This window comes from Melospiza georgiana, chromosome 3 (genome assembly GCF_028018845.1).
Source record: "Melospiza georgiana isolate bMelGeo1 chromosome 3, bMelGeo1.pri, whole genome shotgun sequence".
Classification (NCBI taxonomy): Eukaryota; Metazoa; Chordata; class Aves; order Passeriformes; family Passerellidae; genus Melospiza; species Melospiza georgiana.
The window spans coordinates 111,345,860-111,372,283 of NC_080432.1; the positions used below are offsets into that span (position 1 = coordinate 111,345,860).

Here is a 26,424-nt window from a genome sequence, read left to right on the forward strand (position 1 = left end):
ATTTGAGGTTGAATCAGATTGGGTAAAATCCCAATAATCTAGATTTTCTGGTAATCTCAGGGAGAAGCTTGTTGGGTAAATTCTGCAGATGTATACTGAAGAACTGTAAGGCATGTGCTAAAATGCTATAGCATTCTAAATTAATGCCACTAATAATGTTTGTATAAATCTTTTGATCTTTTTAATGCAGAGATGTAGAGGCCTCGGACACAGGCATCTCTCACCTCTTTTCAGTAATGTCAAATGACAGCAAATTACTATAATGCCTGTGCTATATCTTTATGCCCCACTTTGAACCAGAATGAATATTAGATTAGGAAAAATGGTGAACTGATTATGGTGTCCAACATGAGGGTTGAGCAAATCCCACACAAATCCCACGCAGTGTGAGCAAGGTTTGAACAACCAGCTCCTGCCCCAGACCACTCTGCTGCTAATCCTTTGTTTTGTTCTTCTGCACAGTCTTACAGGGCATCCTCCCTTCCAGTCTTTAGGGATCCACATAGGGATTTCTGGCCCCATTTTTGAGTGACATGCTGTGTCTCTTTAGTAGAAATCTGAGGCACTGTGCTGCTGCCTCACAGACACTGAGAAGCCTCATAACCACCTTCCTGAGGGCACCAATATCTGTATTTCTAGTGTGCAACCAACCCCCTCATCCACTGACAGAACACAACATACAAAATCTCCCACTTTCAAATGTAATAAATCAGTTTCCTGTACTCTTCAGTGTCTTCTGAAAGACCATTGGTGTAGACTGTTCTTTGGTTTACCGTGGGAGTAGCCTGTGGGGGGAGTCATTTGGGTTATATTAAACAAAAACAGATGCTACTCAGCCACATCCCTCTTCATCCATGTGATTTATTTTACAGCTGGGCTGGTGTTCTCTCTCCAGAAATGAAAAGTTTGAGTTTAAGCTCACAATGGAGTCCTTATTTTGAAACATTTATGAGATTTTTTTTATTCTGTTGACTATGAATTTCTGCATAAAGGTGAATTCTATGCCTTGTCATTGGGCTCCAAGTCCAGTAGAATTTTTAATCACCCAAGTAACTGTAATTATATAAGTGCCTCCTCTAAAATCAATGCGATACCGCACACACCTAAACTGCACCCCTACTTAAGTGCTTTCTTGGATTCAGGCCCAAAATACTGTCATTAGAAAATTTGTCTCTTTGTATTTCAGAGCAATGTAACAATAAAGGTGTATTTCTGTAAAACGTTCACATCTCAGATGCATGCTGTCTTTATAAGGTCAGGTTGAGTCAATGGATCACATTAATAAAAATTATAAACAAACATAGTAGAATTCAATATGTCTATTGATTTCCTTTATATAATTTGAGAAGCCTGTTTTCATTTAAAATGTGGACATATTTAATTAATATTTGTTTCTACTATTCTATTGTCCTTCATATTCCCATGAATTATGATTAATTATGATGGAATTTTATGCAGATTTAATTTAAACTTGAAGAAAATTATACAGCTTACTGTTCCTGCCACTTTTTTGAGTTCTAGCAAGAACTGCTGCTTGGCTGGAAGGCAGAACTACAAATTTACATCTTAGAAATAAACAGCAAAAAGTAAACAGAATCAGTAACAATCAAAAGCTCTTCTGACTTCTGGAATGGGCAAAAAGTATACATGATAAGAAGTTTGCTGCTGGAGGCTGTCTTTTTCATCTTTGCTTTGAATGCAATATTTTAAACTGTTCAGATTAGATTGACTGTGGAGCTTAAGATTGTCTTTGCAGGAAAAAATTCAGAAGACTCAAAACCTTCCCAAATAATTTTAAAAATACCAACTGGAGCACTGGGTTATAGGATTGCTATAATTGTCTCACTAGTACCTTCCTTTTCACATTTAACCTCTCCCTTCATACAATGACATCCTACATACAACATGTCATTTCTTTATACTTAAGCTCTTTGTAGGTATCTCTGAACTATGTTTTAAACCTTACTTGAAAGTGTGGCCTACTTTCTTAGTTGAAGCATTTGATTTTGGATCTGTTTGTTCAGACACTCATCTTAAAAATCCATGGAATTTTATGACCATCTACATCAATAACTATTCTCTTCCAGCTCACTTCCAAGTGCAAATTTAGCTAATAATTATTTATTTTTTATTATTAAAATACATAATATCCTCAGACCAAGAAAAAGCTTCTTCTATATCTGACTAAAAGATCTCTGCTGTGGAGAAGTTGTGCAGTCAAAATCACTTGTGTCTCAGGAAGCTAATTTTAATTTCAGTGAATCTTGAGACTCCATACTCTGGATGGCATTGAAGTGTTTTCCAGAATATTTTATGATTCCCAAGGTTAAAAAAAAAAACAACAAAACAAACAAAAAATACAAACATATTTCTGCTGGAAGATTCCCTGTCCATTAGAGAGATATTAGAATTAAGGTCCCTTGCAATACTGATCATTTATAATTCTGTGATGGTTTTGTGTCACCACATTTTCCCTTAACTGTACTTGTGATGATGCCATAAATGCCAATTTTATTTAATATTGCTTATTTTCCTAAAAATAAATTCTTTCAATTATATGGTTGTCCTTCAATTTGTCTCTAAGTTGTCTCCAAATCTTGCTCTAATTGTTTTCTAGAAATACTGCCAAGGTAACAAATATCAATTTCTCTAGAGCCCTCTTATCGGGACTTTTAATGCAACAGTAAAATGTATGTCTCTTCCCTTCAAACTTCTAAAGATTTTGTGCATTCTAAATTGTATTATAATTAGTATTAATTATCAGGGATGACTCCGATAATTATTTTCATAACCTTAAATGAGGATTCCATGTCTTCCTGGACTATAAAAGGTAGCAAATTGAATACTTGTCATTTAATATTATATGTAAGACTAAGGAAATAGTCAATATTTCATGATTACTGTATAAATAGGACTAATTCCTAAGTTAAAAGTAAAAATTGGTCTTGCCTCTTGAGTTTCACATTATTTTTAACAAATGCTTTAAAAAGTATAGGGAAAAATAAGTTTGCATGCATTTAAGATCATTTTGTAGCAAGTCCATATCTAAAACATTTTCCTTTTCAGCATTTTATTATTTTCACTAAGCTATTACCCTATTACTAATTTAATATTAATCTTAGTTTTAGGTCTTTGTAATTTAACTTAGATTAATTAAAAGTGATCTATTAGTCAATTCTAAAGTAATAGATTTTTAAGGTTATTACTTGCATTTGTAGTGTCACAAGTAATACTGTTTTGCTTATGCTCTCAAGACATGACTCTATGTGGAAGAACGACCTTCAGTACTTCTAGTAAGTTAAGGTGCGCTCTGCTATGAACATCTGATGAGGAAAGATTATGCTGAGATTTTACCAGATTGACAACATCTTATCTTATAGCTGCACACATGCTTCTTGAAAGCAGGAAAGGCAATTTACCCTCCACTGTGACTATTTATTAGCTTTTTAATCGTCTTGGACTACCTCTGTACAAGAAACCATTAAATCATTGAAGAAAACAAAGAATGTGCACGGTGGGTGAGAGCATCTGTGTTGATAATTTCTAAGTAAATAAATATCACCTATTCAAACACAATTTTGAACACCTGTTCAAGAGCAATTTAAGCTATTATTATATTCTTGGTCAGTTACTGTGTAAGCACTTGTTGATGGAATGGATTACTGAGAAGGACAAAACAGCAATTTCTAGTCACAACTGCTCTCAAGTTTGTGGTAGGAATACTGAGAAATGGGCATCTAGATTTGATTCCCTGGAAATAAATTTTGTCTTTGAATAAAAAAATACAGCTTTTGAGGAAAAATAAAAAGTTCACTAAAAATAGTAGTGTCTCCTGTTTTGTTTCAGTAGGTGCAAAAAAAACCTGATATGACAGTGTCACAGATGGAGTGGCTTCACTCATAAAAGAGAAGCAAAAATATGCTTATTGATGTAAAACAGCAATTTGACCAAGTTTGATAGTAAAAATAACAGTGGTTTACCAAGATTCAATAGGAAAGGTATGCTGGATTATTTATTATATAGAAAATAAAGTCAGACAAATTTATCAGGGAGATATCCTCTTTGATTCAGAAAGGGTACTCTTCAATTCTAGAATTCTTCTCAAAGAAGAGTTTGGGTGCAACTGATCCTCTACTAGTCTGAAACGTGTTCAATGTTTATATCTAAAGGTTTACAGGTACACAATCTATCAATTATCTCAGTTCAAATTTCACATTTTAGTATGCAATAAATTACTTACTAAGGATCTGTTGGAGCAAGGAGTGTCTCAAACTTGTGGAGTAACCTTGAGAGATGCCCCTATTAAGGGGAACATCCAGCTGTGACGTGACTGTCATGCAAGAGAGCTCAAATGTTTATAGAGGAGGAGAATTGAATTGCAGCAATACCTTCACGCTGCCCACAGAAGTTAATTTCTATAACACATGACTTGAGCCAGATCTTGCCCAGTGTTATTTTTGGGCAACAAGAGGGGCCTCAGATTGGCTCTTGGCTGTTGTGCTCTTATCTGTCTCCCTCACACACACTATGAGTGTGGTGCAGCCATCACAAGTGCTACTGGTGATTATCATTTGAGCAGAGTTACGGTAAATAATGGTCAGGTAGCAGGGCAGCACTTCGTCACCCAGAGGAAAAGGTTATTGAAATATATATATAACCTACTGAAAAGTAGGTTAAAGTACTCCCTCTTTGAATAAAAAAATTAGGAATCAGCATGGTAAGCTTCATGCCTGAACCAATGCTCATGGAAATCAGCAAAAGGGATGTAGGGATTTGGTTTAAGTCCTTGTAAAAAAAAGCTAAATTCTTACATCCTGTTAGGCTATGGAAGTACAAAGGAACTGAAGTAGGTCTCAAGATCTCATACAGTGCTTTTCTACTTTATTTGTATAACAGACTGACTCTTCTCACATAGAGGTTAAGATGATCAGTGATAGGACGTGAGAATGAATATGGACCAAACCCTGTGCAGAAGATTCAATAAATAAATTATCTGCTGGCAGATCTCCTGTGCTTCCTTTTGGATGGGACTAGTCGAAGTCTGACATGACCTCAGATTTTATTTGCTTTATGACTGTTTCATTTATCTTATACAGCATAGTGATAATTCTCAAAATAATTTTTTTTAAAAGCATGTGGATAATAAATACTAGGTCCTCAGTAGCTAATCCTTGCTTTTTTTTTTTTTTTTTTTCCCTGTGGTCTTAATGCTACATCTAACCACATGAATTTACTTTATCAAAAATACTTCAATGAAATCTCCTCATTTTTCTGTTTTCAAGGTGATAGTTCCCAAAACGCCTTAAGGTCATAAGTGCCTGATTTCCTCTCACTGCTAATTGCAGCTAAACAGTGATTTCCCCCTCACAAAGTAGGTTGGGGAGAACTACCAAATTTTACTGAAAGTAACACTACAGATCACGTATTTAGGTACTTCAGTTTATTAACTGTATCTAAGATTTCTTCTGTGTCAGCTTCTTTTATAAAAATTAAATACTTTTAGTCTTTATCTGTAACACACACCGTTTTATCTAATAAATTCTCTGCTATTGCCATATCTAAGATTTTAGGTAGCCTATTGACCTTTAAATTTAATTTTGCTTTAATTCTGCTGTCCTCCCTTCACCCTGCAATTGATTTTTTTGTCACGGGTGCTAATTTTATGACAGTGTACTGGAAATATTTCTGGGGGAAATAGAAAGAAAATGTTAACTCTTTCAAAGGAAGCATTTCTTTCACAGTCAGAAGCTTTCAGGAGTGAGAAAAGAGGTGGTGACTGATTCAATGACTTTAGTAGTTCCTGACAGCTATGTGTTTCTGTGACTTACCGTGCTTCTGAAATTAGCTGATTCCCACAATGTTTCCATGAAGAAATACATACTGTCTTTCTAAGGTCTGTTATGAGCTCCAACCTACTTTCAATTTTTAAATTAAGGCATATTTTTAGTGTGATCATATTCAAAACTTGTGTAGGATATGGTCAGAAATCTTCAAGCAACTTACAGAAATCCATGTTCAGTTTGGACAGGCCAAAACTGGTTACAATTCAAAGATATTTTTGTTTGCATTACGGACTCTATATATTTTTTTACAAATTCACTTAAAATGCTAAGTATAAGGTTAGTTGTAGGATGTGTGTGGACAACAATATGCTAAGTTTCATCCATCACATCCCAAATCGACATTAACATTCAAGCCATCCTTTTCTCTCTGGTATTCTACCAGAGAGCTATTTATTTTGCTTTCCTTCTTAATTTACTATGTCATTCTTTCCCATTAGGTAGTTTCAATAATAAAATATAACATGCATTGGAAAATGAAATTAAATTTAACTTTCAAAGCAGGTCCCTCCAAAGGCTGAACAAATCACATTGTTTGGGATTCCTGCAGGATATCATTGTACTTAAGTGCTTTTATTTTAGACAATATTTGTTTGATGTTTTTACTAGCATTAGGCTAATTTTTTAAATGAAAAATTTCTAACTACTTAGCTAAGAAAACCCAGAAGTATTGGCTTTTCAAACACCATTGCTTTCTGCCATATTCTCATCCCTACTGCAGAAACAAGAATCCTTGTGGACAATGTCAGGAAGTTACTTTGTCACCTGGCACAAGAGATATGAAACAATGGTAAATTAGGTCTTCATGCTGTGTAAATTTATCTTGAACAGACAGACTTCTTACCATTTTCTTCATTTTGTTAAATAAGGACATTCAGGCTAGTATTTCACTAAAGAGAAGACAGCAGAAAAAAAAAAATTGACCAAATATGAATTATACAAAGAGGTGAAATTTAGTATGAACTCTAGAAAAATGGAAAAGGACAGAGGAGTATAAAGAAAATTCACAATTTAGAAGTAGCATGAAGCATATTTTCTAATTTAAAGTCCTAGAAAAACATGCTTATTAATAAATTAACTACCTATAATATTGACTAAACATCAGGCATTTATGAGAAAAAAGAAAATAGTTTTTGAGTAAGGAATTAATGGTTCTTTAAAGAAAATCACTGATGACAAAGGGCACATAATCAGATATTAGAAAATATATGCATAAACAGATATATTAGTATACTTGAAAGACCAAGCTTAAAATTATTTTATTTAATGAACTCCAAGTTGGAAATGTGTAAGAATAATTGGATTGGAGAAAGCAAATGGAAATTTAAGTAAATGAGGTTTAATATACTCTATTTTTTTAGATTATGGGGACAGAAATAATTGATTTCTAGTTATGTGGGTCTGTTTATGTATTTTATCTGTACAAGGTGAATTTCTATGGTGGATAAATTTGCAAAGAAACATCTAAGTTCAGCCTAAAACCAGAATTTTTACACTTAGTAGAGATTAATTGAAAGTAATTCTAATAATTTATTTTATATCCAGTTCTCTTGCACTACATGTAAATAAAAACTTTGGAGTTAAGTAGTTTTATTCAGTGTACAGTGAAAAAAGGCTTGAATTTCAGTTGCTATATATCATTAACTTGTGCTGGAGCGTCATTGTCATGCAGTACAAATTTGAATGACTTTTTTTTTCCTCATCATAATTTCACACTGCAGTGCCAGAATGATAGACTCATAATGGGCTCCCAATAGACACATACAGAAATCATTTTGTCATGGTTATCTCACCTTGTAACAGCACCGAAAGAAGTTGGTCTCCATGGTCTTGCATTAAACTGTCACATCACTGTTAAAATCCTCTGTTTCAGGAAATGGTGACAGTACATCTTGAGTGCTGTGAAAAATAACGACTTCATTGCCCACACTCAGTGGCTCTGTAAAACCAGATTACTCATTTATTTATATGGGAGGAGAAAACATTTTTCAATAGCAAGTGATCGTAGCAATTAAACATTTTCTTTGCTTGTTTAGCTGTCTCAAATTGATGATACCAACATTTTACAACTCCATGACTGAATTTTGAAGCAATTTTTTTTATTGTACTTTAGCTTGCCCTGATTTTCAAGCCATTTTAAATATACTCTAAACATGAATTTTTTTACTCATGATTATTGAATTTCTAATTTTAAATACAGCTCAGCTACTCCCCTCAGAGGACACTTACTTCATTTTTTTAAAATTTTTGGATATTCACTTTTCAATGGCTTTTTTTTCCCTCTTTTTTTTTTGACCATACTTGACACCAGCTCACTGAAATCCTAGAGGGAAGAGAAATTTATTATCCTGCTTCTGTAAGAGAAAAAATTGCACTGATTCAAATTCTTTGGCTCTAAGGTCAAATATTTTTTTTTTTATTTAATAAAACTACCATTTTAATCATGCAACTAGAAAGCAGCATCTTTCTGTAGCAGAAAGGCACGATAATGAGTTGGACTAACTTTGAGTACTTAGCTAGCAAAATATATTTGATATATTAATGGCACATCTAAGAGTGCTAAAGATAAGTGTATTATCTAGTATGACCCTTTTTTATTGTAAGCAAAGCAACACACTCTGTCAAGGATAGCCAAATTTTTGGAGCCTATTAAAACAACCTGTTTGGTGCCAATCCAGCCGTGGTCATGGGCAACAATGCAAATGACTGTCCACAATGGATGTGGAAAATGGGGTTTTCTTAAGAACAATCCAGATAAGATTGTTGTAGTAGGCTATCCTGCTTATACCCACGCTTTCAGTGCTTTGTCTGCATTGGTTTGATTTTGGGGGAAGCTCAGGCATGCTGCTTCACGCTGAGATGCTGCTCAAAGTTATCAGTCCTGAGCATTACCCAGCACAGTCCCCATGCATACCCTGGCTTCTTTTTCCCCCCTCACACATCTCTCTGATCTCCAGGCTCCTGCCACACTTCCAGGATCTTTCTTCCAGTCAAGATCTTCAACTTCTTTCTCACCACCCCTTTTCTCGTCAACACCACGTCTTCTCTGCCGGAGCTACTGTTGTAGCGCCAATTAACTCTCTCTGAAACCTTGGACTGCTCTCCCCTCCCCAGTTCTCTCAGTCTCAACATATGATTAAATGGAAGATGCTCTCATGGCATCTTTACTGGATTCAAAGCCTGCAATCTTTACTTGGTCATGGTATTATCAAAGTTTGCAATAAGGCCACACGATGAGTGAAGATAAAAAGTTGCAGACTTTTGCTTGAGATGTTTACCCACACCCAAATCCCCAATTATCTACTGTCTGCTAGCATTTATGATTTAAGCTTTTTTTTTTCCCCCTCTGATAGTCACACTAAGGATTTCTATTCTGAGGAATGATTACCCAATTTCAGAGATGTCAATCCAACCAGTTTCACTGGGATTCATATTCAGCAACTTTGTCTCTATAAATTATGGAAAATTACGGAGCTTCCATTATTTCTTTACATTGTAGAATTTATGCAGAATTTGCCAGTAAGAGGCAAAAATTAAAATTCATCTTAGTTCAATCCCAAATTCTATGATCTATTTATCATTTAAATTAAAGGTTAATCTTCAGATTATTTGTAAACTTCTGTTTGGATTTTTAGCAGTGTAAAATTTTGTCCTGATTATTTTGCTCATAAGGACAGCAAATTTAAATAGACTTAGGAATCTCAGGATCTGTGAATTCATTAATGGACTGTTGAATTATTTAAAAGAAATTAACAGAGCTCCATGTCCCCTGAGATACTTATCTGGGAAAAACTGACATCCTGTTGTGCATCTGCTGGACAATGAGAATGTCACAATTTCTTGCATGAGAATTTTAGCCTCTTTTACAAAAAAGTGCTCATCTGGTTATTAGAGCCCAGATGTACTATTATTATTCCTAATACCATGTTTCCATTCCATTTCTTTTGCAATGAATTGATCAAGAATATTTATATTGATGTCAGTTTAAAATGTTAGAAAAATATAGTAAGACACCTCTACTAAAAAAACAAAGAAATCCCAATGAGAAAGAAAAGCAGAAACCAAAATGAAAGAATGTCAAGTAAAAACATCTCCTTAAATCCTTTTATATTGCCACTAATGCATTTTCACTAAGGTAAATTTTGACTGTGAAATATATGTTGTGCTTTCTTGCAACTGCTTCAACAAATTAATAATTTTTTCCTTATATTTAAGCTATAAATCTTGCTATTCTTTTCACTCGAGCTGTAAGTCCTGAAAATCACAAATGTAAGCAGAGATTCCTCAGGCCTAGAGATATAAATGAAACAATAGCTGTCCCTGTGCTTCCTGTGGCGACAGGTATATTTAGCATAAGTCTTGGAATAGAGCTCTTTGTCCTGTCATGGCAGCTTTTTATCTGTAGGAGGTATCAGGATGCTGTTCCTTTGCCCTTGGTTTTGATGTGGCTTTGCAAATTTGTCTGCCCTAATGGCATCCTCTCAAAAAAAGACAGATACTAACTGTAAAAGAAAAAAAAAAGAAGGGGAAAAATGAGGAAAGTTTTTTGGTAGGAATGGAAGAAACCACTCTGATGCTTTTCATCTTTAAACAAATATTTCATGGGGCATTGGAAAATTAGAATAGGTTGAACGAAAAGCTTGGGAGATCTCCTGCTGTAGCAAAAGTAAAATCAGCAAGCCTCAGCTTGCACAGTTTATTATAAAACCATCCTGTCAGAGGACATGTTTTTCTATTCAGACCCACTGTATGTTTTGTGTGACTAGCATCTCCCATCCGCAAGTCTGTCTTAATTTTTCTCTGCCAAGAGAAATCATACAGGTGTGTTGTTTTGTTTTGTTTTGTTTTGTTTTGTTTTGTTTTGTTTTGTTTTGTTTTGTTTTGTTTTTTAAATAATGGAACACCTGTACTGTCTGCTATATGTTTGTTCTTAATTCCTATTGAAATTTGTTCAACTGGCTGTCAAGAAAGCTTTATCTCCTGTATAAATAATTCTGACACTTGTACAAGATAATTTTAATGTGGCTGTTCTCTCCTTATTCTGAAATTTCTCTCCTTATTCTGAAATTTTCTGGATTTTTTAATATTAGGTTCAGACAACTGAAGGCTCAAAAAATAAAAATATTAGATGAAACCCCATTATAGATGCAGGGTGGTTTACAGAAGACAAGATAACTAAATTATGGATATCTCCCTTCTCTTCTTCACCCCATGGAGACAGTAATGGCTTAACCTTGAATGGCCAGATGTAAAACAAATCATCTATATGCAGATTTAGAACACTGAAACATCTGGTAGATGAGATTTGTTCTTTAACTCTGCTAGATTAATCTAGGTCAGTGGAATTTCATAAAAGCGTAACAGTTTGCTATCTTGTGTCTCTTGCATGACTTTATTATTTCCTTCTTAATACTTGAATGCACCTAGTATGCATATACCCAAAAAACATATTAAAAGAGTAATTAAGATTTCAATATGTGGAAAAGCCAGAATTAATGTTGCCAGTGTGATTTCCTGTACCTCTCTGTGTAAACACATTATAATCTGAAGTTGAAAAATTTATTTTTGCTTACATTATGTTGTTTCTATACATGTACTCGAATTCTCCTACATGTCAGTTAAATTCCACAATACTGGGTGTGTCTTCTGCCTAGAGGATTATTTAAGATTTTAGATTAAATGGTAATAACTCCTTTCTCTGCTTTTTGCTGGATTATATGAGTTGAGGAGACTTCTTTATTAATAATAATATTGGATGCAGTAATAGTTCAATTATAAATGTAATCTCTGTTTTTTGAGAAATTTTTTAAATCACAATCAGCCTACTAATATGTGTTCTTAATACAAAGCTGTTATGTTATTTTATGAAAATTGTTGTGCAAGGAATTTTATGTCCACTCTTTAATTTTAAATGCAAATATATGCATATTTAAGAAGCTCATGGGAATGATGAGTACTTCTATAACAACCTCTAATGAATGTGTGTACTGGTAGAATCTCTTTGTTGATAAGGTTTTCTACTATGTAACTTACAATTGTTTGTGGTAATGTCCCTTTTTACCTGTGACACTTATTCTTTACCTTCATTAGCTGTTCATATTTTTTTGTGATTTCTCTCATTGACCAAGTTAACAGAAACACTTGTATCTCCTTTCAGCCTACATTTTGCTACACCAGACAAACTAGAATTTCTGAGACCCCTGTTCTGTGACCATTCTACCAGCCTGTTTTATAGGGTTTGGGTTTTGTTACGGAGCCATAGAACAACCCAGTTGGAAAGGGACCTCAGACGTTCCCCTTTGATTAGAAAGGGAGCCTAGGTAAGAGATTCTAGCACCCTGTTCAATTGTGTCCCAAAAACCTCCAGTGATGGTGAACCCACCATGTCCCTTGGGAGGATGCTCCAGAAGGTTCTCACTGTAAAACACATCTTCCTTACATCTTCTTGAAAAAGCAGAGCTTTTCTCTAATGAGACCCGTCCTTTTGTTTTGCCAACATGCATTTCAAATAGGAAATACTGTGACATTTGTCTGCCTAAAATTCAACCAGCTCTGGGGGCTGAGATGCTGTTTAACCTCAGAGTAGGTTTTTAATAAAGTAATGACCTTCCTTTGGAACAAAGACATAAAAAAATGTGATCTCAACAAGCAGAGTTCACACATCATTACCTGAGGTTTAGACAGTTCAGTTTCCCAGCGCACCTAATCTTTCAATGCATAACCTGTGTGCAAGAGATTCACATAAAATCTACTCTAGTAACTGGCTTAACTTGACATTTTAAGAGTTGATACTTTAAAGACTGCAACATAAAATATTTTTCAGTTTCATGCTTTCATCCTTGAAAAATGTCTAGGAGTCTTACCACTAGGTAAAATTATTACTTTGAAGTAGAGTGCCTGCATTCAAACCCCAAGATGATCCTAGACCACATTTGCATTGGTAAAATTTAGTAGAAGCTAATAGAGCCATACAAAAGCTAGATATATGTTGTTTCATTTTTACAAACACATGTATCATTAAAAATAAAATTTATTAGTAAAGATTTCCTGCCAGTAATGAGTAAGGATTAGATCTAGTTGATTTAAGCATCCAGAGAGGATGGGTCCCACTTTTCTGACATATTGATAATGCAGATTCCCTTTTCTTTCATTGAGGATGCTCTGCTAAGAATGAGAATGTGGAATTATAATTCTCAGCTAACAAATATTAGAAACCTATATTTATTTTATATTTTTATTGAAACAAATACTTTTTTTATATTTGACCTAGAGTTTCTAGAATTATTTATGACACACAGAAAACATTTTTCCTTATATATGATTTATTTCTTAATATTAGGCTACAGGAAAGAAAATAACATTGAGGCTTTTACATACGAAATATGTTTATGAGGCAGATAACTGCATACGTATTTTAAGATAATATCAACAAATCTATGAAAATTATTCGATTTTTGAAACAACTTCATATGTGTAAAAGAGTCCCGCAAACAATGTTGCTTTCACATAATTACTTCGCAGTAAATCTTATTACTTTTCTTGACTGTTTATGTTTTATCTAGCATTTATATTAGATAGGGAAGCTATGACAGGCACCAGTGGAAATAAAGATCTCATCCTCACCTGAGAAGGAAGTCCAAATAAAGAGCTATACAATTTGAGAGTTGAAAATATTTACTGCAGTGTAAGTGTGTGTTGACAAAAAAAAAATAATGAAATCATATCCTTAGTAAATAATTGTGATATGTTTTTCCAGTTCTGACCCCAGAAACTGTGAGTTATGAACTCCTTCCCTGCAATAATTGAAACAAGATAATTTAGTACTTTTAATTCATCTTTCAGATGTGTTTTACCCTTGCATTTTCAGTGTAGAGAAAGTTGTTTAACAGCTGCATCATCTATTATATCCTCTGATGATAGCTATTTGCCATTCAGTGAAGGCAATAACAAAACATTTTTGGAGAACATAACTTGTTTACCTACTTTTTGTACTAATATAAAACCACTATTACATATTATAAACTTCAACTTACTTATGAATGATGTGATATGATAAAAAAATACTATTCTGTACAGTACTGTACTATTCTATATATGTATATGCATATTATATAATTTTATATTATTTTTAAGGGGCACTCTAGATTGAACCACAAAAAATACATTTTTACATGAAAGATTCCCATAAATGTTTTCTCGGCTGTCTGAAAGGATTTATATATGGGACACACTCCTTTACATTTGACTGCATGGAAATATTTATTCAGGAGTGTATCAGGTTATTCAGGATATCCCTTATCATCGGCTGATGGAGAGAGGAGCTGGGTGGGTGGAGGAATGGAATTTTTATCGTGGTTCATAGAGCGCTGTATTGGCTCTGCCAAAGTCATCTTATGAGATCAGAGGGTAGAGCACAAAGGTTTGGAGCACTCATACATAGAAATTTATTTTCATATTTTCAAATGAATGGAACTAATTAACTTGTATTATATCAAAAATGCATAAATATTTGTATTTTAATTGACTAATTTATTCTATTTTGTTGTTTACCTAATTTTGTTATATCACAAGTAATTAAGTATGAATACATGGATTATAATGTAGCTAAAAGCATTCCTCAACTCATTCTTGATTTAAAAATAATACAAATGAAGCTTATTTTCAGCCCATTGTGTGAGTTATTTAATGTCTGTGAAAGAATTGTCATTTGTTGGTATGTTGATCAGCAAGAAATAAATATCATCAAAGTATATTACATTACATTACATTACATTATGTTATGTTACGTTATGTTACGTTACGCTATGTTACTATGTTATTATATTATATTATATTATATTATATTATATTATATTATATTATATTATATTATATTATATTATTATATTTTAATAATTCTGCATCAGCAGAAACAATTTAAGATACAAACTGCATTTAAATTTTTTTCTGTCTGCAGGACATATTCAGTTAAAAATGTGACAAGAAGAAATAAAATTATCTCTATGTGCTTTCCTTTCAGCTCTTTCAGAGTAGATAATTCACACCGTATGCACCAAATTCTATTAAAAACAGATTCTAGTTATGCCTTTAATTTCTTCTGTTCCAATCCGTAAGTTTATAAAACAGCAATGAAGTAAACTAAGTAAATGAAAATCTTTATAAATTAAATTCTACTACCTGCAGCTCTGCATTTGCCCCTGTGATATTTCCCCTTGCCTGTTAGTCCTGCTGCAAATTCCCAGAATGTCATGTGCAGCTGCTGGATATTTCCAGTGCTCCCAAGAAAGGGTGACCTGGTCACAGCTCATCACAGGGAGTTCTTGCAACATCACTGCCGGACCTGCTGAGAGCTGGGAGCTCTTGAGTCACTTCTCAGATTTCACACTGTTTCACATGGTAGGATCTAAATAAGGGCATTTTTCTGATCCTGAAGTGGCAGCAGTGCTTCCTAAAACATTTTAACACTATCAGCAAGACCTATAAAAATTCTAAGTATTTATTTCTAAAATGACCTAATATGCTTCCCAGTAGCTCCTTTTAGAAGCTTTCTAGCAGGTATTGTTTTCAAAAAATAATTTATGAGTAGACATAAAGGTTAAAAAAAAATAACATCTTGAAAAAGTTTTTTTTTTTTCCATTTTTAAGGATGAGGGTGCTGTTCTCTATCCTTCTGTACTTATTAATTTTCTGTCTTTATAATGATAAAAAACCCAACAAACTTAATAAGCCAGATTTCAGATAGTTAAGTTTCCAATCTCAATTAAGTTCCCTCTAGGTAGCTAGTTCTCAGTTGCAGGTGTTAGAAGCTAACATTTTCAAGAGAACATAACTTCTAGAAAATAATTCTAGCTTGTTAAAACTTAAAAAATAATCTGTAACAGCTAAATCAAAGTAGGTTGTAAGCATACCTAACCACTTTTGTTTTCATTAAGGTCATAATGCTCTGAAACACTGGCAGAAGGAATATTTCATGCAGTTTTTTAATACACTCATATGCAAACCAGCTTTATATACTTATTTTCTTCTTCTCTGAATTTTACATTTTAACTGTATAAAGTATAAGCTCATTTCATTGATGTCAGTAATTTTCTAACCTTCCCCCACCAAATCTTCTTTGCTATTGAATATCATCAAAACAAATTAAAATATATAGTTTTCGATTCACATTATATGCCCTTTAGAATAATTCTTCATTATACTTCAGATTAAATCTTTCACCTTTAGTTGCTATTTATGAAAATACCAATTCATCTTGTCTTCTTCTACCACATATAACTTAGGGGCAAGTGGGTATCTCTGCCCTGTTTCTCTACAACGAAAGCTAATTCAATATTATTTTGCTTTGTAGATCAACTAAGCAATTTCTATCCTTGTGTTCTCCTCCTGACAGGACCCCCTTGCAGCCCCCACTGCTGGTGCTGCAGCATCTGTGCCTTGTACAGTGTCTCAAAGTACCTGTAAGAAATTAAAAAAACTGAGCTACTTTTTCCTTATGCAAGTTTATTAGTCTTCAGATTTTTGTTTTAAGGATGTTTCTGTCTTTTAGAAACAAACCCAACAGCCTTATGTGCCATAACTGAGCCGTGCATTTTACCTGTTCTGAGGCCTGACTTGCACAGAACATCTTTGCTATGCCTCAGTGTATTTGTACTCTGTATTTTGTTACTCTCCACATCAATAAGGACATCACAGTGGATAGAATATAAATGATGTACTCTTTCTCATATTAATGTGGCAAAATTAAAAAGAAAAGTATATTGAGTGACCTGGTTTAGTGGAAACTGTCCCTGCCCCTGGCAGAGGGCTTGGAACTAGTTAATCTTTAAAGTCAGTCCAACCCAAAACATTCTGGGATTATATCACAAAAATACTAAAATTACTTTAATACAAGAAAAGCACTTGAAAATTGCTACCCTGTTTTCTTACAGCTATGAATGTCTTCTTGCATTCTGGAAGCATTTCCTGCTTAATTTGTTGCTTTATTCCATCAATAAAGATGTATTTGTAACATTGAGTAAGAAATGAATAAAATTTAACTCTTTGTAAATAAGATACTGAAACTCTGACCTAAATTTTCCTTATCCAGTGGAATATGGATCGTAAGATCTCTGGGTTTTAGTTAAGGAACACCATTTGAAATACATGTTTCATGCTTATAGCATACAAAGAAAATCAAAGCTTATCTTACTTCATTTGCAGGGTTTTCAGGCCAGTACTGTGAAACAGAAATGAATGAGTGTGATTCAGCTCCCTGCTTGAATGGTGCTGTTTGTCAGAATGATGTCAACAGCTATGATTGCTTTTGCCCTGAAGGTAAGTTGCTCAAAATAATTTATTTTTATTATCTTTGACAATATTCAAAACTGCCTGCATTTTGCAAAACATCTTCTTGACAGGCATCAAGTCATCATCAAAACTTCCTTTCTATGAAAGTTGTTCATTCCTTTCCAAAGTCTTCTTGGCATCTTTGTCCACCAAGTCAATGTGTCTACCAAAACAACCATGATCATTAAGATTGGAGACAAATGAAGAATGGAGACAGCTATACTCCTAAATGCTACCTTTTTTCAGACAGAACATAATGATTTTAGCAAAGTTTGAAGCAGTGGAGAAAACACAAATGAGCAGTATATGAATTCCATGGAAATTATCATCCATAACCTTACAAAAAGTATTTTTACTTTCATTAATAATATGCATATTTCTCACTGATCATGGCAAGCTACAATGGTCACAATGACTTTAATAGACGATCACTAAAAAAAACGATTAAAATTTTAACAGAGAAAAATTATATGATTTTCAGCACCTGTGGTCTGTTTCTTTAAAAATGCACTCTGCTCTTTGTTATCAGTACTGTATGAAAAAAATAGCAATTGCAGTAAAAAATTAGTCAAAGAAAGCTAAAATGTTTTAAAGCAGTTAAAATTATAATTTCTTTCTGAAATGCTTTCACAAATGGGTTCCTTACAAATATTTTTAAATGTATTTTTAGTTTAAAATGAAGCCAAAGTGGTAAATTATAGCCTGATACATTATATGTTTAATTTTTTTTTTATTTTAATCTTCAAATTCTACTATTTTCTAAATATGGACTCATGGTAGCTGATTTCATAGCTGACAATATTTCAAGTATGCATGCATTAGTACAGGCATTCCAGTGGTGATAACTTCAGAAACTCATCAAAAGAGATGAAATTGCTACAAATAATTCTCATAAATACAGTCTCTGTCATTAGTTAGCTTAAATTAGAAGCCAAAACAGATATTGGAAGGTAGCTGGAAATTAACCTTGGAAAAGATATTTTTGCTGTTTAAACTGCCTGACTAGCTTATACAAAAATAAATCTTGCCATCCACATTGCCAATTTTGTGGCTTACATGTTACCTGTGAGACATAGGTCTGATTAAACTTTAAATGCAAATAAGAGCTGATATTTTATACATTATTAATGAATTAAGGGTAATTCTAAAGTTTTATGACTTAAGGATCAGTGGAAATTGGTTCCATGGTCAGTTTGAGAAATTATAGGAATATAGCTTGCACTGAGGATACCAATAGCTCAGCATTAGTCATGGTCTTCCTGCAGCCATGGCCTGTGACAGCACTAATGACACTCATTTTGTAGCATGACCATGAATTAGAATACATTTACAAGAGCATGAAACGTCAGATATTGGAGAGGAGATTTTCTAGCAATTTCAACTACAAAAAAAAAAGTTGGCCTCTGAGTTTGCCAAAAGTCATTATGACAGAAGAAACTGGAGTTGTTGAGTTTGGGGAAGAGGAGGCTCAGGGGAACCTCACTGCTCCCTACAACAGCCTGACAGGAGGTTTCATTGAGCGGGGGGTCTGTCTCTCCTGCCATGTCTCCAGTGACAGAATAAGAGGAAATGGCCCTAAACTGTGTCAGGGGAAGTTCAGATTAGATATTATTAGCTAAGAAAAAAATCACTGAAAGAGTGGTTAGACGCTAGAATAATTTCCCAGGGAGGTAGTGAAGTCACCATCTCTGGAAGAGACAGAGGTGTCTGGATGTGTCACTTGGGGAGATGGTTCAGGGGGAGTTGTGGTGATGCTGGGTTGTCAGTTCGGTTGGATGGTCTGGAAAGCCTCTTGCAACCTTCATAATTCTGGGGTTCTGTAAAACAAACAAAGAAAAAAATAAAAAAAGCAACTATTTGAGAACTGACTTTAAGAGAGATTTTAAGAGTTGATCTTTATTTTGACAGCAGATATCCAAATCCCAGCTTCACTTCATCTGTAATGTTGTCAAAATCAGCAGATACATAATTCATAAGTTCTTAAGTGTTAATGAACATAGTGAATCCTAAATTTGTGCTTTCATTTATTGACTCCTTTTAAAATATATTTGACAGGAAAAAAAAAAGCATTTTTCTATTAATGACAGTGGAGACAAAACTTTTAGAATGAGAATCCAAGGACTCAAGATCATTTTTTACACGAGTAAATTGAAAACGAGGGACCTAAAGACATTGCTTTAGAAAAATAAGACACAGATATAGCTGAATAATGCATAGCTCTTTGGTTTTATTTCCAAGGATTTGAAGGCCTGAACTGTGAAATCAACTTTGATGAGTGCACTTATGGTTTCTGTAAAAGCAATTCAACGTGTTTAGACCTGGTTGCAGACTACAGCTGTGCTTGCCCTCCAGGATTCACTGGTAAGATTTCTTTTAACTTGGAAAGGAAGTTAAATAGTTAAACTATTAATTTTCTTTCCTGAACCTATTTGCACTTTTTTCAGTGTTTTAGCATTAATAAAAATAAAATCAACTTAGGGTTCGGTGCGATTGATAATATTTTAATTTCCCTCCTAATATGATACAAAATGAAAGCAGTGTGTGTATGGAAAGAAAAATTGTATTTTGCATAGAGGAAAAAAATTGCATAAAACTACCTAATCTATGAAACATAGGTGAGCAGGTACCTGGTGCTATTTTTCTCAGATTTTATCACAGCCATACTTGATTGAGTTGTAACAAGAACACAATTTTAGAAAGATTACACTTTGTTCTCTTTAACAAAGGTGCCATCAGATCCTTATGACAAATTCTCGTAAGTTGCACAATTATTTGCATGTCTACCAGGTTTGAGAAAATAGCTCTTGCATCATGGAGAGTCTTCAAGGCTCTATTTTCTGCCAGAAGCAGCTAACAGGAAATCAATAAAACTGTCTCCAAATACATGCCATCTAAAAAAACAATGTCAGGCACTGAACACTGACTTTCAGCTGCTGATTTCACAGAGGCAAATGGAGCAGCATTATTTATAAGTAGCAACAGGAAAACAAGCAGTGGCAGTCTAAGAAGTCATACAGTTAGTGGATATTGTAATAAAAAGCCAAACAAGTTTGTCCAAGGAGCTCAAAATGAGTGGGGACCAGTAGAGAGGAGAGGAAAAAAAATGAATGAGATCTATTAAGGAGAAATAAAAAGTTAAAGTAAGTAGAACAGTGAAGGATGAGGAGGCAAAATTAAGTTAGTTGTAGAGCATTTCAGGTCCGTAATAACACCAATGACGTTCAGTTTAGAGATTCTTCATTCATCTTTCATCAATGCTTAAATGTAGGAAGACTGGACAAAAGGAATCCAAGATAATATACAGACATTTTAAATCTGTGGATGCAATTGCCACCAACTTCTGTGAGTTTTCATGCAAACATATTCTTATATTATTCAACATTTCAAAACCGAGATGTGATATATTTCCTGTAACATATCATTCTCCTTTTTACATTGGTAACTGGCTTTGCTTTCATGAGTTCGCATACTATGTCTATTTTGCATCAATTTTGAAAGTAACAGAAGTGATCAGAAAGTATTTGTTACTATAGATAGAAGAAGTTTAATGCAAAAATTTTAAAATAAGAAGTTTTTAAAACTTTCTCCTGTACTGCTAGAATCCAAATGGAAAATGTCAAACTTTTCTGTAGTAGGTTGATAACAGTCAGTTTAAACTGGGTAATGCGGGGAAAGCTGTTCATTTGAAAATACAGCAACACTATTTTGGGATATGATGGAGTCCACATTGTAGAGCCAGAACTACAAATTCATGTGTGAGTGTCACTAAGGAAGCCTGGGACAGAGTATGTATTCCTCAGTAGGGACTCTTTGTCCTATATTCTGGATATATATGCATCATACTGATGCAAACAGTCTGCCAGTAACATCCTTGTTCATTCCAAGACAAGCAGGATTCAGGATCTGTCAACAGTGAAAAACTTACAAGTGAGTTATAAGTAGATTTTATTGAATACCTTGAGGCCTATATTGAAGTCGTAGAAGTTCACATGACTGCATAATAGACTAATATGAAAAAAGCTCAATTTTCTCCTGCATTTCCTATGTGAGGGACTTTCCATCACGAATATGCTATTGATCTCACTTCATATTGCTGTTTTTTCTGTGAGACAGGACATCTCCCACAAGAAATAAAGTAAACCAGCCTACTAACTGGAATTAGGAGTAGGGACAAGGATCCTCCTGATTACACTGAATATTTTCGTTTGTGCTCATGCTTTTTGTACAATTAATTCACAGTCAGTCATTGTGGATCTCATTAGGTCTGCTCTCTCCAAGCCTTCCAAAACCTGCTTCAGCCTCTCTAGAATGAGTCTGTCGTGTAAAATACTGGATATTTGGGCTTCTGTCTTATACAAAAGGCAAACAAAAGCAAAAGAGTCTTCCATGTTCTTCTGTGTTTTAAGATTTATATAAATGGTACGCTTAGATATTGCTGTAGTAACAGTGATACGCTCAAAAGCTATTTAAGGGCTAAAGGAAACATAGTGTGCATATATATACAATTTTATCCTCTTAATATTTAAACAATGTAGAAATTGCATAATTAATTTAGAAAAACATCATAAACAGAGCAGTTAACTGATAGCAATTAGCTCTGATGAAGGCATATGTTAAAAGTTCATCAACAGACCTGCTAACATCCTGCCAATCACATCTTGTAGTCTTCTGATGAGACTTGCACAAGCAAGTAACATTTGAAAAAGTCCACTAAGTGTATAAGAATTACTTTTACCTTTTATTTTCTTTTAAGCACACTTTTGTTTTCCTATCATATTAAAAACAATTTCAGAAAAAATTTACCTTTAGCATCTTAGCTGGTCAGGTACAAAATTGTCTTAGGCTGGCTGTTTGCCTCTTTTCAATGTTTACTATCTGTGTGAAGTGGCATCAATTCTGAGTGGGATCACATCCCTTGAAGCTAAAACTGTGATGGAAGGGCAGCATTGGACAGGAGGGCCTCCATGGATGGCCTTGGATGAATCCCCCTTGAACCAGGCAGTGGTGCTCCACAGGTGGTGGATCTTTGTCCTTCCCTGAGAACAGAGATGGGGAAAGGCAGTGCAAATGTGCAACAGGGAGCAGGGCTGGATGGTGGAAACAACTCTCTCAGGAACAGGAACAACCAAATCATCTGAGAGGGTCGTGAGAAGAGCAGGGAGCCCTCTTGCAGCTTCTGCTGCCAGCTGAATTGTTTGATGCTGAAAGGGTGAGCACCAGAATTCTGACAGCCTTTGGAGCTTGCTGCATAGAATTTCCTTTACTCTGTCCAAGATGGGCAGCTCCTGATGGAGACCAGGAAAATACTTTCTCTACAATAAAAGATTGAGGGCTCTCAAATGCCCTCCCATGGTAATCTGCATACACAGGATTATGGTAATTATCCTGTAATAAAGAGCTACTGGACAAATGGACAGATAGCAAAACTGCTACTTCCTTCCCTCATAGTGTTTTATTTGATTTTGCCAATTAGAGGGGTTTTGAGAACATCTGAAGTTGAGATAGGTAAAGGCAGTCCAAGTCTGTTAAACTTGGCCAGCCTCAAAAATTAGAAAACATCTTGTTCAACATATACAAACATCTTGTTCAACACATACAAACCACTTGTTCAACATATGCAAACACATACTTTGGATAGCTGAAGTAGGCAATTTTAATATTGAATAGTGGAACACCTTTAGTCCATTGGGTAGCAAGACACTTCAAATTAAAGCATCAGTGGGAGTGTGTTGAATTCATCAATGACAGTGAAGGAAGAGGCAGTTCTATGAGATGCGATTAATGACCATTTTCAATATTTGAGTGGATTTTCTCTGGTAATACAAGTAATTGGAACTAAAGAACTCTGTAATTCAGTGGTTTTGGATGAGAAAGCATGGGTTTTTAATCTTAATAAAAGATGGGATTATATTGTTCCATCGTAAACATTTTTCCTTTTTAATTGTTGAAAGAGATGAATTAAATTATTTATTTATTTATTTATTTATTTAATAATTAAAAGGATTTCAAAGCTGTTCATGTATATGGATAAGCCCTATGATAGTAAGATTACACCAGTGAATACTGGGTAGAAAACAAACTTGATTTCAAAGTGATTTTTACTTCATCATTTAGCACTGAATTTTGTAGTTGTATTTTTTTGCATGAGATTCTTAATCTGACTTCCTCACTTATATCAAGGTCCTTATGAATCCTCTATGTGTAAAATGATCCTTCTTCTAAGTTTTGCCCATGTCTCATTAATGTTTACCATTATAACAAGACAGTATGAATCAACAGTAAGAATCTACCATCAGTCACACATTGACTTACATTTACACAAGAAACTAAATAAATATGCAAGCCTTCTAATCTGCTTTCTGAAGATCAAGTCTATATATTTTCTTCTGTCATGACTCATACTATTGGGCTTTAGAAATCCTGTAGTAGATATTGTGGGTAAGCAAGTAGACACTGCAAAACCGAAAATTTGAAAACCAAAATTATACGAAAATGAGCAAGGTCTTGCAGCTCAGCTCAAGCCATCACAAGACATAAGATAATATCTTTCTCTGGGCTTTCAAAAATCATTCCTGTGTATTCTTTTCCTGTGTCATTCTAAATTTTGTTTTCAGTAAGTCTGCAAAAGCTGGTCTATTTCAGACACATTTTGCTTAACATAGATGCTTTTAGTTAGTATCAGAACAACTGCACAGTACAAAATTATAGAGTCACTATGTTCTCTTTTTCTTATTAATTATGAAAAGTACTTTCTCAAACAATTCAGAGGAAAAAACTGGCCTGAGAGATCTACCTCTACCCAAAAGGAAGGGTGGGGGTTGGCCTGTTCTCCCAGACAGCTGGTGACAGACAAGAGGACACAGATGCAACAGGGGAGGTTCAGGTTGGACGTTGGGAAGAATTTCTTAATGGAAAGGATTGTCAAGCATTGGAATGGGCTGACAGAGAAGTGGTGGAGTCAAGAAGAATGGAGATATTCAAGAAATGACTGGACATGGCCCTGAGTGCTGTGGTTTAAGTTGACGTGATGGCGATTGGTCAAAGGCTAGACTCAATGATCTTGGAGATCTATTCCAGCCTAATTGATCCTGTGATCTATGGATGCTCACTCATCCTTAGAGTCAGCTATAGAAATTCAGTCTTGCTTGCATCTCATGCATCAGATAATTGTTCCACATCAATCAGCCTTTATGGCCATCACAGAAGCAGCTCAAAAGCCAGGTCTTTTCCGTGATGTCCCCTAATGACCGGGTTCATTTAAACAACATTCCTCTGTCTGAGCGCTAATCAAAGCACTGAGATTTTTCAAACCAAAACAAAACCTGGAAGCTGACAGCTAGAGAGGGATGGTTCCCCAGGCTCCAGGCCAGCAGAGCTCTGGCTCATAGCAGGCCATGGAGGAGTGAAGGGCTGACTTCCTTGCCCCTGCTCAGCTGGAGCAGCGCAGATGGGCTGCTGGTTGCCACAAACACTGTAAATGGCAGGCTGCTGAGGGCAGGCTTCCCACAGTGGGATGTGCAAACTTAACATGCTGGAAAATAAACAAAATTTATGCAGACATGGAAATGTATTCACTATGTACTTCTGAGTCATTAGAGAATATTTATTGTCATGACATGTGTAAGTGTACCTGCTTTGCTTGGAAGGAATTCAGGTTAGGACATTTGGAAAAAAAATCAGTACAGTGCAGAAAAATCTGTTTAAGTTTCATCATGCTGCAAATTTCATTACATAAAATTTTTGATAAAATAATACATAAAAGTTAATGAATTGTATGAAAGAAAAGCAAATCAATTGTTTTTTTTCTGGCAATTTAAATATAAGCAAAGTTACTTGGGTTTTTTTATGTGAGAAATCAAATGACACATTCCTCCAATAGTATTCCATCTGCAAATACTAAGCATGATTGGTTTAAATTAAGGGGTGAATAATAATATTTGGAACCACCTGACAAAAGATAAGTTAAATCTTCAATCAAAACTTTAATTAGCTTGTAAGGAGTTTACTTTATCTTTGCTCTTCTGAAGGAAGATTATTATGAGATTCTTTTTGTATTCCAGTTTATCCCCATTATTTCAGGTATAATGGTAGGGTTTTTTGGTGGTGATTCCCACTGTCATGCATAACATAATGTATGTAGAACATCCATTAATATCTTTCATGGCAGGACTATGTACTTAATTACTTTCAGATAAATTGGAAAATAATAATTTTATATTAATAAGCTTGATTTTCAATTTTAAGACTAGTCAGTTGCTAGGATGCTCTTATCAAATAAAAAAATGAAAAAAAAAATCATGTCTAGAAAAGCTCATACAGAGAAGACACTGGAAGATGTGGCTGAAATTTTTAGTCTTCCTGAATTACCGTGGAAAATTAACCTAATTTTTCCTTAACTCCATATTTTTCCTAGGTTAATGTCATTGATGACACCATACAATGGACAGTAATATGCCAGCAAAGTGAGGACCACTTTTACTTTTTACATCTGAGTGCACCTGAAAAATAACATATAGCTATCAAGACACAATTTCAATTAAAATTTTTGTTACAACTGCCCCAAGAATCCTCTTAGGAATTAATTTTCTGTAATGACCTGAGCAATCAGTGAATGAACCCTGACATAAAAAATCAACTTCCAAGCAACATCCCCAGTGCACATTTTTCATCCCTTACAGACATTTTGTTAATGAATTTGGGAAATAGAAGTGATATCTTATATAAGAATGGTTATATTTAGGGTGTGCTTAGTTTTTCCTTGTATATAGTTCCTCTTCTGAAAAAAATCCACCAAATCATTGATTTTGGAAAAGGCCTGTTGTTCAACACTTGCCTCTGCAATACGACCTAGCATAATACTGGAATTTTTGATACTAAATTATAATTACCAATGTATACTGGGTTGCTGTTTTAGACAACGAAACAATTGTTTTTTGTCATCCTTTGCTTTGATAGAGGCATACTATAAACAGTGTCACACTGTCAGTTTTAGTATGACCACATTAAATAGCAATCTTACTTGGTGCCATCTTGTTGATTCTTTTTTGTTCTTTTCTCTTTGGCTTTCTTCTTTGTCATGATTTTTTAAAATTTATTTTCTGTTGACACCCCATCTTTAGCAGTGTTCAGGATGAGTTTAGATGGGGCATTATGCAACTTGGTCTCATGGAAAGTGTCCCTGCCCATGACAGGGGGTTGGCACTAGGTGATCTGTATGGTCATTTCCAAAACAAACCACATGATTCATGATTCTATGAAT

At 34.5% G+C, this 26,424-nt stretch overlaps 1 protein-coding gene across 1 annotated transcript in view; it reads left to right on the top strand.

Moving 5' to 3' along the window:
* The window catches only part of EYS (eyes shut homolog), a 701,217-nt gene that overhangs the window by 162,400 nt on the left and 512,393 nt on the right, over positions 1-26,424 (top strand). The window contains exons 12-13 of the mRNA XM_058021581.1: positions 17,040-17,153; positions 19,404-19,526. Of these exons, the coding sequence (XP_057877564.1) occupies positions 17,040-17,153; positions 19,404-19,526 (237 nt within the window). The remainder of the gene's footprint in view (positions 1-17,039; positions 17,154-19,403; positions 19,527-26,424) is intronic.